Source organism: Dermacentor silvarum, chromosome 1, assembly GCF_013339745.2.
Source record: "Dermacentor silvarum isolate Dsil-2018 chromosome 1, BIME_Dsil_1.4, whole genome shotgun sequence".
In the NCBI taxonomy this organism is placed as follows: domain Eukaryota; kingdom Metazoa; phylum Arthropoda; class Arachnida; order Ixodida; family Ixodidae; genus Dermacentor; species Dermacentor silvarum.
Window position 1 is genome coordinate 102,578,834 of NC_051154.1, and position 14,477 is coordinate 102,593,310.

At 44.1% G+C, this 14,477-nt stretch overlaps 1 protein-coding gene across 1 annotated transcript in view; it reads right to left on the reverse strand.

Moving 5' to 3' along the window:
- LOC119433980 (uncharacterized) overlaps positions 1–12,740 on the reverse strand; it is a 40,845-nt gene extending 28,105 nt beyond the window's left edge. Inside the window, exons 1-2 of the mRNA XM_037701274.2 lie at positions 12,258–12,740; positions 6,494–6,555 (exon numbers count right to left, since the gene is read on the reverse strand). Of these exons, the coding sequence (XP_037557202.1) occupies positions 6,494–6,555; positions 12,258–12,375 (180 nt within the window). The 5' untranslated portion in view covers positions 12,376–12,740. The remainder of the gene's footprint in view (positions 1–6,493; positions 6,556–12,257) is intronic.
- Between the last annotated feature and the right edge of the window lie 1,737 nt (positions 12,741–14,477).

Here is a 14,477-nt window from a genome sequence, read left to right on the forward strand (position 1 = left end):
GAAAGAATACAAAATGCAGCAAATAACTAATTTTATAGATGAAAAATTGTTTTCTAAGTAATAATGTCACATTGTGGGCTCTTTATATGCATATGCGGGCTGATAATACTACTTTTAGAACAAATAAACGCTTAACAGTCTGAAAATCGTCTAATTCTAATTTTGTTTTGAAAACATATTTACACATACAGGAAAGGGAAAGTGAGGAGCCGCTGGCAACTGCCACCGGAAGGGGCACAACGCCTGCCTACTCTTCAGAAAGGAGGAGACTTAAACATATAATGGAAGATAGGAAGAAGGGGAGGAAAGAGGAAAGAAAGAGTGAGATGACAAATCTCAAAAATAAAGCAGTACACACACAGCACAGGTCACACACAGCACAGGTCGCACACAGTGGGGCCGGTCACTGCCGGTCACGCTACTACTCAAGCTAAGGGTCGGCTGTGTGAACGTGTGCGAACGTTTATACTGACAAGGACACATGGCCAGTCCATCGTGTACGTCTTGCGGTTGCTGCGAGACACTTCAGCACCTGATATTGGAGTGTCCCGCTTTGAGTAGACAGCGCATGTCGCTAGTGAGGGGACTATCATCACCTTGACCTGCGGTGTACGACACTCGACGAATGTTTGTGCCCCACTGGTTGTGCGTCTCGACGCGATCAGGCTCTTCGCGCTCTCCTTACCTTTCTAGAATCAACCAACTTAGGTTTACGTTTGTAGCCTATTTCTATTTTCAAACAACCATATCTCAGTCACTATTTCTTCTGCAAAAATTATCGCACAGTTGAAAAAAAAAATGCATTTTGACTATATACAGGGTGTCCCAGCTATCATGCCGCACGATTTAAAAAAGAGGAACGGCGTTACGCGAACCAAACCTAGTGTGTATTGTTTGAATTACAGTGGAGTAGCTGCCAGTAATTTTTTCGTTACTGAGATTTAATTAGCTAATTGTAATTAATTATCTAACTCGAAAAGTACTGTCCTAATTATCAAAGTGTCAATGAGAAAGTTGTAGAGCAACATGAAAAACTCCCGATACAGCTTTCTGTTGCTCAATACGTGCTACATAAGTGTTTTTCCGAGCATGAAAGAAGCCGGCGAATACACGCAAAGTGCCTCGAGCGGCCAGTCGTGCGGCAATTCTGCGTGTATTCGTGGGCTTCTTTCACACTCGAAAAAACACATTTATGTAGCACGTATTGAGCAACAGAAAGCTGTATCGGGAGTTTTTCATGTTGCTCTACAACTTTCTCATTGACACTTTGATAATTAGGACAGTACTTCTCGAGTTAGATAATTAATTACAATTAGCTAATTAAATCTCAGTAACGAAAACATTACTGGCTGCTACTCCACTGTACTGGAAACAATACGCACTAGGTTTGCTTCGCGTAACGCCGTTCCTCTTTTTTTTAATCGTGCTGTGTGATGGCTGGGACACCCTGTATATATTACACAAAGTAGCGGTCCAATTAAAGATATGGCATATAGAGCATTTCATAGAATGTTTTCGTGGCAGCTTATCCATAATGTTTTAAGAGCGTAAATCTTGATTTAAGCGAGAAAATTATATATATATATATATATATAACTGTTAAATATTAATATATAATATATATATATATATTAATATTATATATAATATTATATATATAGCCACAATCATAAGAAGCCAACAGACGATGACGCCAAGGAAAGCAACCCGCCGTGCTTGCGTAGTGACGTTGGTATTGCTCTGCAAAGCCCGAGGTCGCGGGATCGAATCCCGGTCACGGCATCCGCATTTCGGTGAGGGCGAAATGCAATAACACCCGTATACCGTGCATTGGGTGCACGTTAGAGAACCTCAGGTGGTCAAAATTAATCTGGGGTCCTCCGCTATACGACATGCCTCATAATCTTATCGTGGTTTGGCACGCAAAACCTGAGATTTTATTATTACCAAGGAAAGCATAGAAGAGATGACTTAATTATTTCATTTAAATGTAAAAATTATTTCTTCTTGTTCATTAACTAGCGAGGGCATCGGATCACGCAGCTTAGATGCCTTCAGGTAGCATGCGAGGTTTAAATGCCAGGTGCCTTCACCTAAAACGTTCACGTATACTACGTGACGCCTGCTGTAGATAGGATGTTCTACATCCGCCGCCAAGGCTGTGATTGGTGGTGCTGGCTAACACTCCCAGGGTTAACTCTAGTTCACATAAATAAATGCCCAAGGAAGTAGACCGTAAAACGGCGCCGCGGTAGCTCAATTGGTAAGAGCATCGCACGCGTAATGCGATGACGTGCGTTCGTATCCCGCCTGCGGAAAGTTGCTTTTTGAGTCCATTTTCATTTATTTTTATTTCTGCATTTCAATTAAATAAACGAGTAATATCCCATATGCTTTCCTTTGTGTCATTGTTTCTTATGATTGTGACAAAAAAATTATACCCCTCGGTTTCCGTTCTTCTCGTCCACATATATACGACGAAACACATGTTCTAGTAGGGCCCGGCTACAAATACATCCGGTTGAAATAGTTCAAGCCACACATTACGACTTTAAAGACTCGACATTACCCAACAGGGACGGTCGACCTCGCGCAACGATGCAGTTCCTCTGTGACTTCGCACGCGAGACGAGGATTGACCGTCGTTTGTGATCGCCTCCTTTCCCCTTTTTTTTTACCGCACTCCCCCCCCCCCCCTATATGTCTTCCAGCCAGTCCTTCTTTGCTATTTAAACATTTACGAATGAATGAATCAACCACTACATATATATATGAATGGGTGTCCCAGCTGTCCTGCCCTAAGTGTTAAAAACAGGCCGATTATTCTACGCAAGCAAACCAAGCGCATGTTTTTGTTTTTCTTTTCTATTTCTTTCTTTTTTTAGAAGCCACCAGTAATGTTTCGTCCTTGGCATTGAATTAGCTATTAAAATGTAGTGCCTAGCTTTTCATTTTCTTGTTCAAATTGTCAAGATGCCAATTAGGAGGTGGTAGAGACTCGTAAGGGATATCAAAATGTGGTGTTTACGGCAAGGTACGCCATCGCGGGTTTACTTTTTTCAGTGAACAGTGAAAGCCCGCGAAATATGAACGATACCACGTGACTGCACACGCGCTTGCGCGAGATAGCAGCGCCATCAAGCAGTCTTGGTGGGAAAGCAAGCTGTTCGTTGCAAGTTGTTGCGGCTCAAGCGGCGATGATAACACGCGTGTCTTTTCCACGACGCGCCAGCAGCTCCCAGCGAATATTGCTCATCCATATCAAGGAAACGCGCTTTACGGCAAGTGTTTACGGTTTACGGATTTTAGCGGATAAGCGTTGGTTTATTAGAGCAAACATAGCGGGTGCCAAGGGAAAGGAAACACGGTCGAAAACCGCCGAGTGCTGTTAGTTGGCGTGATAAGATTAAGGAATCTGGAGCATATAACGGTGTCGGTTGACGCAAAACAGGGTAATCTATGATCGCTGGCAGAGGCCTTCTTCCTGCAATGAACACGAATGATGATGAGGAGATGAAGGACGACGAAGGAAAAGAAAAGGTTGGTCGAAACTGGCATCCACAAACCAGTTAAAAGTTTGAATGAAGTTGCAGTTACGGATGTCCGTCCTCGGTGCATTCTATGTAGCACCTGACGTAACTCATGCAGTATTTGGTCTTATCCTGCATCAATTGAAACTTTTATAATTTCACATAAGAACCACAAAGTAATAATTATTGAAGACTCTAAAGTACCAGGAATTTCATGGATTAATAATACTGTATGCCAGAAATAATTTTTTTCATTTCTCAAAAATGGCACTCCTTCATTTGACTTTATTTCCTTTAATTCCATGCAGCAGCAAAACTTCACGGAGAACTGCTGTGGCAACGCTCTAGATCTGCCTTACAAATCTTGATACAGTTACCGTCATGCGTAGCAACGTTCATTTGGTTGCGCCAGACAAGTTGCACCCTCCTTTATTTGTTTCTTTAACTCTGGTAGCACAGAAACGCAACATCCGTTCCGATAACAACACGAAGAGCAGCTTAATTTTTTCCCTTGGAGACTACGTTGGCTTGTACTATTATCTTGAAAACGCTGACTGGTCGTTCGTAGATGGAACAGCTGATGTTGATGAACAAGTTAACCTCTTTACGAAAGTCATTGAAGGTGGCATGCGCATATTCATACCTACAAGACCACTCAAGAAGTCAAAGCTCCCTCATTGGTTTTCTAAAGAACTAAAAACAATAAAAATGAAATACCGTGCACACAGAAAAGCGGGGAAAACAGGTTTAGGTAAGTGTAAACTTCAATGTAGGCTCTGTCGTAGTCTTTGCAAATTTTATTACAACAATCATCACTACAACCACATTGAACGTGCTGAAGCCAGCATGACACGTAATTCAAAATACTTCTGGGGCTACGTGCGCTCTCACTCTTCTAGAAAGAGCGTCGAAGATGTATGTCTTGTTGATGAGGTTGATGAGAATGGCGATGTTGTCTCGAACACTGCTGATGCCTTTGTAGAACATTTCTGTTGTGTAATTGGTGTAAAATATGTTTCTACCTGAAGTATCCTCCCTTCTCAGTCTGATATGGTGTGTACGCTATCACTCAGTGAAGACTTTGTTTTCAAGTGTATGAAGCGCCTCAAACCTCCGCTTGTGGATCTGATGGTATATCCCTCCCGCACTGCTTAAAACGTGCGGAGTCATTCTTGTCCCTGTTCTCACAAGCACCTTCAACAGTTCCCTAATGTCTACTACGTTTCCTAGTGCTTGGAAGGTAGCACGGGTAGGGGGCGGTACACAAATCGGGTGCTAGATGCGCAGTAAGTAACTACGGGCCATTATCTAGCCTCTGCGCTTCGTCAAAAGTGTTTGAATCTGTATTGCATTCCCTGCTTTCTGTTAGTGCTAAGATCACTTTAGTAGAGGAACAGCATGGCGTTGTATCATGGCGGTCCTCAACAACGAACTTGGTCACATTTATGACCTATGCTTCCAGTGTAGTATATGGTAGGGGCCAGTTAAGCGCTCATTACTTTGACCTAAGTAAAGCATTTGATGTAGTTTGCGATTAGCTCCTCGTTACAAAGCTCACGCTAATGGACATACCTTCTTCCATCCCTGCCTTGGTATCAAATTACCTAAGTAATAGACCGTGCTTCGTTGGGCCGAGTAGTATTGCCTATGACGCCACCAGCGGAGTTCAAGGATCTGTTCTTGGTCCTCTTCTCTTCCTACTATTCATAAATGACATTTCTTTAGCGATTCGACACTCTTCATACCTTCTATATGCTGAAAACTTAGATATTTAAGACTGTGAACAGCATTCATGACTGCATTGACTTCTAAAAATACATTTTTTCACTCTCTAACTGGTGCAGAAACAATAAGCTACTCAATTAAATGCTTCCAAAACTATGGTATTAAGTTATACCGGGAAAAACACCTTGTGCAATTTCCATAGACCCTTCGGGGTGCTCCACTGCCCAGGGTCAATGAAATGAAAGCTTTTGGTGTGTTTCTCTTCACACGCTAAATATGCGAAACAACGAGCCCTCCCTTGGTATAGTTTGTCGTATATGCATGACTTCCACTCCCCTGTTGCCTTTCTGAAATTGTATTCTACTGTGTGGCTTCCACTACTGGAGTATGCCTCTGTAGTTTGGGGCGGAACGTGCAAATCTAATTGTGACCTCATTGTACGCGTTCAAAATAAATTGATATCTATTTTCAGGCACCGCTATTGCCGTTCTGGCGACTATAGTCGAGCCCTCTCAAGAATACCTAAACTTACACCTCCAAAATCAAGACGTTTTAAATCAGAACTTTTGTTCCTCCGTACGGTGGTCCATGACATTATACATTGACCAAAACTTCTTATTCATGTGCAATTTTTTTGTGTCGCCGAAGTATACCAAGCAACATATTGCATTTTCTGTCCGGCCTCACTGCATTAATGACTGTCCTATGGCTCGACTCCAGAAAGACATGTAATAAGTATTCTGCCTCTCTTGAGATATTTCAGTTTATTTTCTATGTTTTGTATAAATGCTGATAACCATGTTGTATGATTAACTCCCTTTTACGCCCAACTCCTCGTTTTCTGTTTCCCTTTTTGTTTCCTTACCTCACATTGTTTCGTCAACCACATTTGTCCCCCCCCCCCCCTTCTCCGTATACCTTTTATTTCACGTATTACTTTTTAAGTGCACCAATGTGAAGGCTCCGTAGCTGTTCCTGGGCGCTATAATAAACATTTGATTGGTTATTATTATTATTATTATTATTATTATTATTATTATTATTATTATTATTATTATTATTATTATTATTATTATTATTATTATTATTATTATTATTATTGCGCGAGGCTTGCAAAATGTCATGTCTGCAAGGCTTTGCGGGTTTTTGCCAGCGTTCATAAAATAAACAAGCAAACAAAACGAAGATAATCGAACACTCGTTTAAAAACCAGCTCACCAGCAAATATAAACACTCACGTGTTGTTGAAGAATCGTCTCAGCGCACTTGACCAAATGTACTTTCATTTCTCTCGGCATATCTGCAGAGTGAGATCAAATGATACAAATGTGCACGTGTGTACGTTACAAAAATTCTAGGGTTCTACTTAATTGTATTAATTTTAATTTCCTGGGGCGCTTTACCGTGCACCTAAACTTAAGTACACATGTGGTTTTTTTCGTCTTTTTTTTGCATTTCGTGCCCATCAAAATTCGGCCGCCATGGCCGGGATCGAACCAGCGACCTCGAGCTCAGCAGCGCAACACCATTGGGCTACCGCGGCGGGGCGACTGTTTACGTTGCAACGAGTCGCTGCTTTTTTTTTTCTAACTTTCTTTTTATAGTAGCGTTTAAAATACTAACGGTATCAATAAATCTATGGCTTAAAGGGACACTAAAGAGAAACAGGAAGTTCAGCTGGAATAAAAGAGGGACCTTCAGGAATGCATGCAGTTTTTGTTGGGTGTAAAAATATGAGTTATTAGCGGAGAAATTCCTAAACAAAGACCAAATATCTCTTCCTCAATTTCCCTCGCCCCAGATTTGGCGCTGAAGCAGTGTCGTCACAGATTTCATTGCTTTCAGCGAATCAGAATGCGCCATGATACGTCACCGCTTGCGTAAACGGCCGAGGCGCTGAATCCATCATGGCTGCATGCATGGTCGCTGCGTTTGCGTTCGCCGCGATGGATACCGTTGCTGCCGCTGAACCTTGTAACGAAGAGCTCGCCAGGGAAGCAGGACTGCATTTCAGCGATAATCAGTGAAACGGAGCGCGAAATGATCCTCCGTGCTCGAGCGGTAGGTGTTTTCGCGTGCGATGGCGCTGAGCCGCCGGCCGCGCCGGCGAAAGCAGAGCTTCGTTTTCGTCGACGGAAGGCGAAGCGTCCGGTCCGCCAGGCGACGATGTTCCCGACAGAACAAGCGTAGAAAGTTGCGCCCGTACTCGGTATGGTTATTTCGTGGCTTTATTTAATGACATTCAGCACTCACAGAGCCGCCAGTTTGCTGCTGCAGGGGCACCGGTAGGGGGTTTGATGAAGGCCGCATTGAGGGAACAGCTGCTCGAGAAAGGACTGGCCTCTGGGGCACGCCAAGATACTTTCCGAGGGCAAGATTATACACATAATCCGAGGGCGAGAAATGTAGAGAGCACACCATCGGTTTCTCTGGCTGTTTTGCCGGTTTATCATCGGCAGAGCACGCCGGGGAGCCGGGGCTCTCCGCGCGATCGGCTCCCCGGCGACACCACATGAAAGGACACAATCGAGTCAACACTGCCGCTGCCCCTGAGCAAGCGCCTTGGGCCATTTATACAGCCCTCAACACTACACACACGAGGCATTTTCTGGCTGTTTCCCGCGAAGTCAACGTTTTTCGAGCCACGCAACACGCAACCAAACACCGTAGAGCGGAACAGGCACGCGCAGCGATACATTGACCAAAAACGAAACTACGAAACTATCACGGACGCATGTATCTTCATGCCATTTTTTTCTTATTTATTCAATTTTGTGCTAAACTTGCACTTCCTCGCTTGAAACGGTTTAAAAAGTTGGCAAATTCTGTTTATGTACGCTTAAGGTGTATTTAATTTTGCGCTTTATTAACAGCGATAAATCGCTCTCGACCAATCGCGACCGGCCTGCATTTGTAATCTCCGACGTCACGAACGTGTAGTGCGGGAATTTCGAAGGGGCGTCAGCACCTATCCTTGAGTTTTTCGCTATTTTCTCGCTTATTAAACATCTTTTTGCAGTAAGAATGGTATGGCTGTGATCGTGAAAGGATAATCTACCATTTAAGCTCCACTTCCGGTTTCTCTTTAGTGTCCCTTTAACTGGAGCCCACGAAAGAGCATACCAAGTGCGCGCGGAAACCTCAACGAATGATGTGTTTGGAGAATTGTGACCACACTTCCCATTCCGCTCGCTTTATAAAACAAGGCACCCATTTACACGGATCGAGTAGCGTTCTCGTCCGTCTTGAAGTCTGCTGTTAAATGGGCACTGAAGAGAAAACGCTAAGTCAGTTTATATTGTTGAAGCATTATTTCAAAACGCTATTTTCGGTAATTTGACGGTCATTGGTCGATTATTAAAAGGGAAAGTGAAGGTCAAAGTTCCATCTTCTGAATTTTGAGCTGAAACCTCAGCGCCGATATGTCAATATGACTTCACGGATTTCGGGCTACTTTTTTCGTATTTAGTCCGTTATGGGCTGAGTAAATGTTATTCAAAATTGCTAAGTTCATCCTTCGGCTCATTCAAAATGCAATGTGGTCCATATTTACCGATATGGAATTAACTATAGGCCCGAGAAGACATCGTCAAAATCCATGCCGTTCCAGTGAGCTGGTGTGGGAACTTCCAAATAAAAAGAAAAGAGATCCGATTACCTTTATTGCGTCCTAGTGCACGATCTGCATATTTATGGAGTGCCATCAGGCTCCGCTCTGTCCCCGTAAACCTGATTATTCGCGCAGCTACTGCAGTTTCTCGCGACTGATTTCGTCTTCCATCCAGAGTTGCGTAGTGGCAACTCTGGAGTTGGGAGGATTCCGGAACCATTCCACATTTTCAAACATCCGAAATGGAATGGGAAAGGAGTGATGGCAGCAGTCGGGCATATGGAATGAGAATGGAATCAGTCTGAGATTCTGGAATGGAGTTGGAATGCACTAAATGTTGAGTTTAAGCGAGGGTACCAAACCGGTAAACTTGCCAAATAGAATAAATTAGACTTGGCCGATTTATGACATTTCTCAATTTTGCTGAATAACGGCTCCTATAGGAGGGGACTACGTCTGCTAGGGTAGTTATAATCAAGGTGGTATTCTACACATTCTATACTTCTCAATACCCGGAAACCTTTCTGCGTTACAAGGTTAAAGTCAATTTAAAGACAACTTTCAGTTCTCAAGAACGATTCACTTTAGTGAGATCATGTTTGACCTGCGACATAAGGGTGCAGGCCAAAAGACATGTCGCATAGGGTTGCACCCTGCGCGAGTCCACGGGAACGCGCGCCATGATATTTTTTTTCATACTGTAGATCGAATATCCAGAAGCCGCGATAACATGTGGTCAGGGAGGTATGCTGTAAATGATGTCCGCTAATACGCCAGTAAATGTAAAACGAAAAAGATCGCCCTGAAAAATATATCAATGCGTTTCGCGTTTATTTACATGGCAGGAACAGAATAATCTATCATAATGCATGGCATGCACAATGGACGTAAAATGATTTCGTACTTTGCTTCGCTCGAATAAAAATAGCTTTGAAGGAATTAAATATTTTGGGAAATGGGGGATTTTGTTTGGAAGACATTTTCCGCGTAAGTACTAGGGGGGGGGGGACTTCGGGAAAGCGCACTGCATGAGAAGTTGTCACCACAAATTGACATGTTTTGGAAATAATTTGACCGCAAGAACTGCGTATGTTTTGACCCACCGTGGTGGCTTAGCGGCTATCATGCTGCGGCTAAGGTGTTGCGCCGCTAAACACGAGGTCGCTGAATCAAATCCCGGCCACGGCAGCCGCATTTCGAGGAGGAGGGCGAAATTCAAAAACGCCCGTGTACCGCGCATTGGGTGCACGTTGAGGAACCCCATGTGGTCAAAATTAATCCGCAGTCCCCCACTACGGCGCGCCTCGTAACCATGTCGTGGTGTTGGCACACATAATCCACGAGTTTAATTTCATTTTGAATATATTTTGCAATCAAGTCATATATTAAGAGTGTTGTTTAATTCTTGGGCGAGTTGGAATTGCATTCTGGATGGGGTTGCGCTTTCTAAACACGGATAACAGGAAGGCACACGGATACACAAGCGGGAGCACTCCCGTTTGTATATCCATAGCAAAGATATATTTGTTAGCGCTATTTGACGAGCAATGCAATAACATTTTCAGCTAAATTTAAAACGCGTCACGGAAACTACTCATCTTGTACAGTACGCACTTCGTGGAAAAGTAGAGTACTCAACTTGCATATGTGCTAGCGAAATAAAGCTCCTAAAGTACAGGTCCTGTATTGACCAGGCATGTGCTCTACCATCCGAGTGTTCGCGCAATGCTTCTTTTAGGGCCTAAATGCTAAAATTTTGACAGCCCATACGCAGATCTTCGCCGTAACCAAATTGAGAAAATTGTTCTTTTAAAAGCAGTAGATATTGGAGAGGTCACAGACAGCATCATGAAGCAGAGATAACAGGCCGCAAAGAATCATGTCTGTTGGGCAAAAAAAAATAGTACATAATAATATGTGCAATATTGTTAAGACTTGAAATATTGTTTTTAGTTACTGGGCACGCAACTTCAAACAGTAAACAATTAAAAAGAAAGCGTTTCATTAACTGGAATTGGAGGAGTGCAATGGTTCAACTCAGCCACTCTAAGAGTGGGAACCCAACTCTCACTATTCCGAGAAGTTAAAAGTATTGGAATTAACGGGCATCTCCACTTTCCGGAATGGAGTGGGGATGGAATGGAGGGCCCCGCACCGCAACTCTGCTTTTATAACCGTGTAAAGTGGCCTCGCCAGTCGTTTTTCTTTTTTGCCCCTTTTATGAATTATCAAGCCAGGGTAACAGTGACTTTTTGTGGTACTGCAGAAGAGTAATTTGGTAATGCAGCTCCAAATTATTTGAATATTTAATGTCCATTGAACGTGCTTTGATTCAATGTCTCGTCTGCGAAACTATGTATGCTCAGGACGAGAACATCCCATTCCCACAGCGTTACTTATCCACGAAGAATCCCGGCGTGCGAGCTCAACATAGAACCATACATGCATTTTGTTGTTATTGTGCCCGTGAGTACAACGCGGTGTCAGCAGATACGGGCCCTGGGCACACAGAGACAAACGCATCTGCCATGCGTTGAGAGACACGAGCAATGCAGGAGTTCTTAGGCGCGTAATCGTTTTCACCATTTTCAAACCACGCCAGAGGAAGCGTTTTTTACGAGAGGCGGCTGCCGTCCTCACTGGTAGCATTGAAATAATGCCACGTAGATCAACTGCCAAGTAACTGCTCTGGGGAACTATACCCAGATTTATCCGAAGTTGAAAGTGCGTGCTCAGTGCGTCTAGCGAGGTGGGATCGTCTCTGGCAGCTGAGATAGTAAATCTATGCGGGCGAACGCAAGACAACCTTGGAATATGGTACTAGCCGCATCAACCACGTCTGTTTGTATTGCACGAGGTTGGGCGTGACCATCGCCTCTATACACACATTTCCTGTCAGCTTGATGCCTGCATGAGTCTCGGCACAAACGATCCTTACAGCCAGGAAGTACACTTATATGCTATACCAGGCGCCTGCCTTCAACAGTGCAGCATATTTTGCTATCCAGCTATTTGTTCAGGAAGAGTTGGCTCGCTATGCAGACCCGTAACGAACACTGGATTCTCGTGAGCACAAGCTCAATATTACGAACGCGGCGGAAGCTCCAGTCTTCTTTGCCTTATTGCAATAGTGCAAAGAACACGCGCTTGCTCCGATTTTGTATACTTTGAACAACGTAAAGGCCACCACCACTAGTGAGATGCTTATTGGACGCGTTTGTATTCTCTAGCAGAGGCGTAGCTGGGCGTGGGAGGCATGTGCCTGGTGTGCCCCCCCCCGTTTTTCCCCCCTCCAGGAAAATAGTCCAGGATACGCTTATGGGCTCTAGGTATTCGCAAGGGATACACCTGCTAGTAGGAACCAGGCAGATATAGTCGAAATATGCGTTTACCGCAGAGCAGTGGTGGTCCGGCTGCTGTGAACACGCAGGGTCTGTCGGGCAGAAAGGTGGTCGCCATCAGCAGCAGCAGCAGCGTGCGCGCCGGCCCAGGAAGGTTGCTGCCGTCCATCGCGAGCCGTTAGTGCGATGGCCGCCGTATTGTGTACAACTCCCGATATGGACGCATTCGCAAGATAGAATAACTTATATTCTATGCTCACACATCAGAGCCACTGGGAGAAGGAGGGACCCCTCAGTCGACCTTGCCTTTTCTTTTCTTTTAGGCATGTCAGGCTCCCGCACTGTTTGATCAGATTGAACACATATATACGGCATTCGCTGACCGGCAAGCTGAAATGGTCATGTGCGCGCACGGTACCCCAGACGCGAATGATTAGAGCTGCATAGAAGCATCAGAGCGAACATGGGGCACCGAGCGAATATTTACCGCGCCAATTGTCGCCGTCGTTCAATCGACGTAAGCTTGAAGGTAAAGCACAGAGAAGGAAAAAAGAAAGAAATATATACAAAGTTCGCCATACATGGGCCGTGCGCAGTATGCTTCACAATATTCCGCTGCGAATTAGAACGTGAAGACTGCCGGATCACGCATTTTCATTCGTTTAAGTCGGCGCCCGTACGAAATGGGTTGCTCATTTTCTCTCGACATTTTTCCCCTTTCTCTCTCTTTAATGTTGGAGCTCAACGAGAAGAAAGACAAAGAAAGACTCCATTCGCGAAATGGCCTGTGAGCGGTTTATCTGCGCACGGATGAAAAAATACCTACAAGCTATAGAAGATGATACTTTTAAAACACCAGTGGCCGAATTCATGAAGCCCTTTCGAAGAACAATAGACATGGCGGTATCTTTCTAGATATGTTCGATTCGGCTGCAATTTAGTGTAACGATTCCGGTTTGCACCGTTCCTCATGCAAACGCTATCGTGTGCTGACAAAGATTCGTTCGTGTCACTTAATCCATAATTCCTTTTTTTAACGTTCAAGCAGTTTGATTGTTTAAGTCAGTTAACGATGTCTTTCGTTAACCATTGAAGAAATAGTATCGGCTGAAGTAAAGTGATTGAACAACTGCACCTTTTACGAAGCTCCCACTATAATGAACTCACATACAGCGAGTATGCCTCATATTAAATGCTCAAACCAATACGAACATTGCCAACATAAACTATACTGCTTATATTTAACTCGATTATAGGCATATCAAACTACTTGGAAAAGCATGGCGTTAATTCAGACATCCAATGGTACTCACCCCTCCCGCAATTCTATGCAATTCAAGTTAAGAATGAATTGTACTGTGTGCGTGAGTCCTGGAAAGTACTCACAGCAGTGTTCCTGGCGCTATGCTATCGGGACTTGGTTTCGAAGAGTTTTCGCACCCGCCGTAGCGGCGTAGTAGCAAGGGCGTTGCGCTACTAAGCTCGAGGGCGAGGGATAGAATCCCGGTTGTGGTGGCCGCATTTTGATGGAGGTGAAATGCAAAAACGCCCGTGTACCGTGCGTTGGGTGCACGTTAAAGTACCCCTGGTGGTCTAAGTTAATCCGGACCGCCTCACTGCGGCGTGCCTCATAATCAAATCGTGGTTTTGGCACGTAATACCCCAGAATTTAAGAGTTCTCGTAGAGGACTATGGCTTTAACTGCGAGTCCGATATGGAATCAGCCGCCTCTCCTGGCCTCTTAGAGAAGGTATCTGAGGTTCCTGGTCTCGACGTCCGACTTTTCAAGAGGTACTTTCTACCGGTTATGCATGGCGTGACAGTATTTTGCACTTCGAGACTGCTGTTACCCTGAACTCCACGACGGCCGAAACACAAACCTTAATAATCACCACGTACAGCAGACGCATTGCGCGCAGTTTATGTAAGTATACACCGTGGCAAGTGACGTGTTGTAGCTTTGCGTTTGTCAAACGATTGCGTAACAAACGACGAACACAAGTTTCCCACATGTGAGTCTGGCTGAAACTACTGGACATATTCGTTCGTCCTGCACTCCGTTACGAAGAATGCATCCCGGTTCTGATTGCTTTGCCTGTTATCTGTTTTACGCATTACATGGCCAGCCTAACACGGTTTATTTTTTAATCTTAACTTACATATCATTTAAAGGTGTTCGATTTTTATCCCATACTGGTGTCCTTTTTTCTGTTTTGATATTGTGCCCCCATCCTTTGTGTTCTTCTTTTCTTTTTCTTTATTAGAACATAA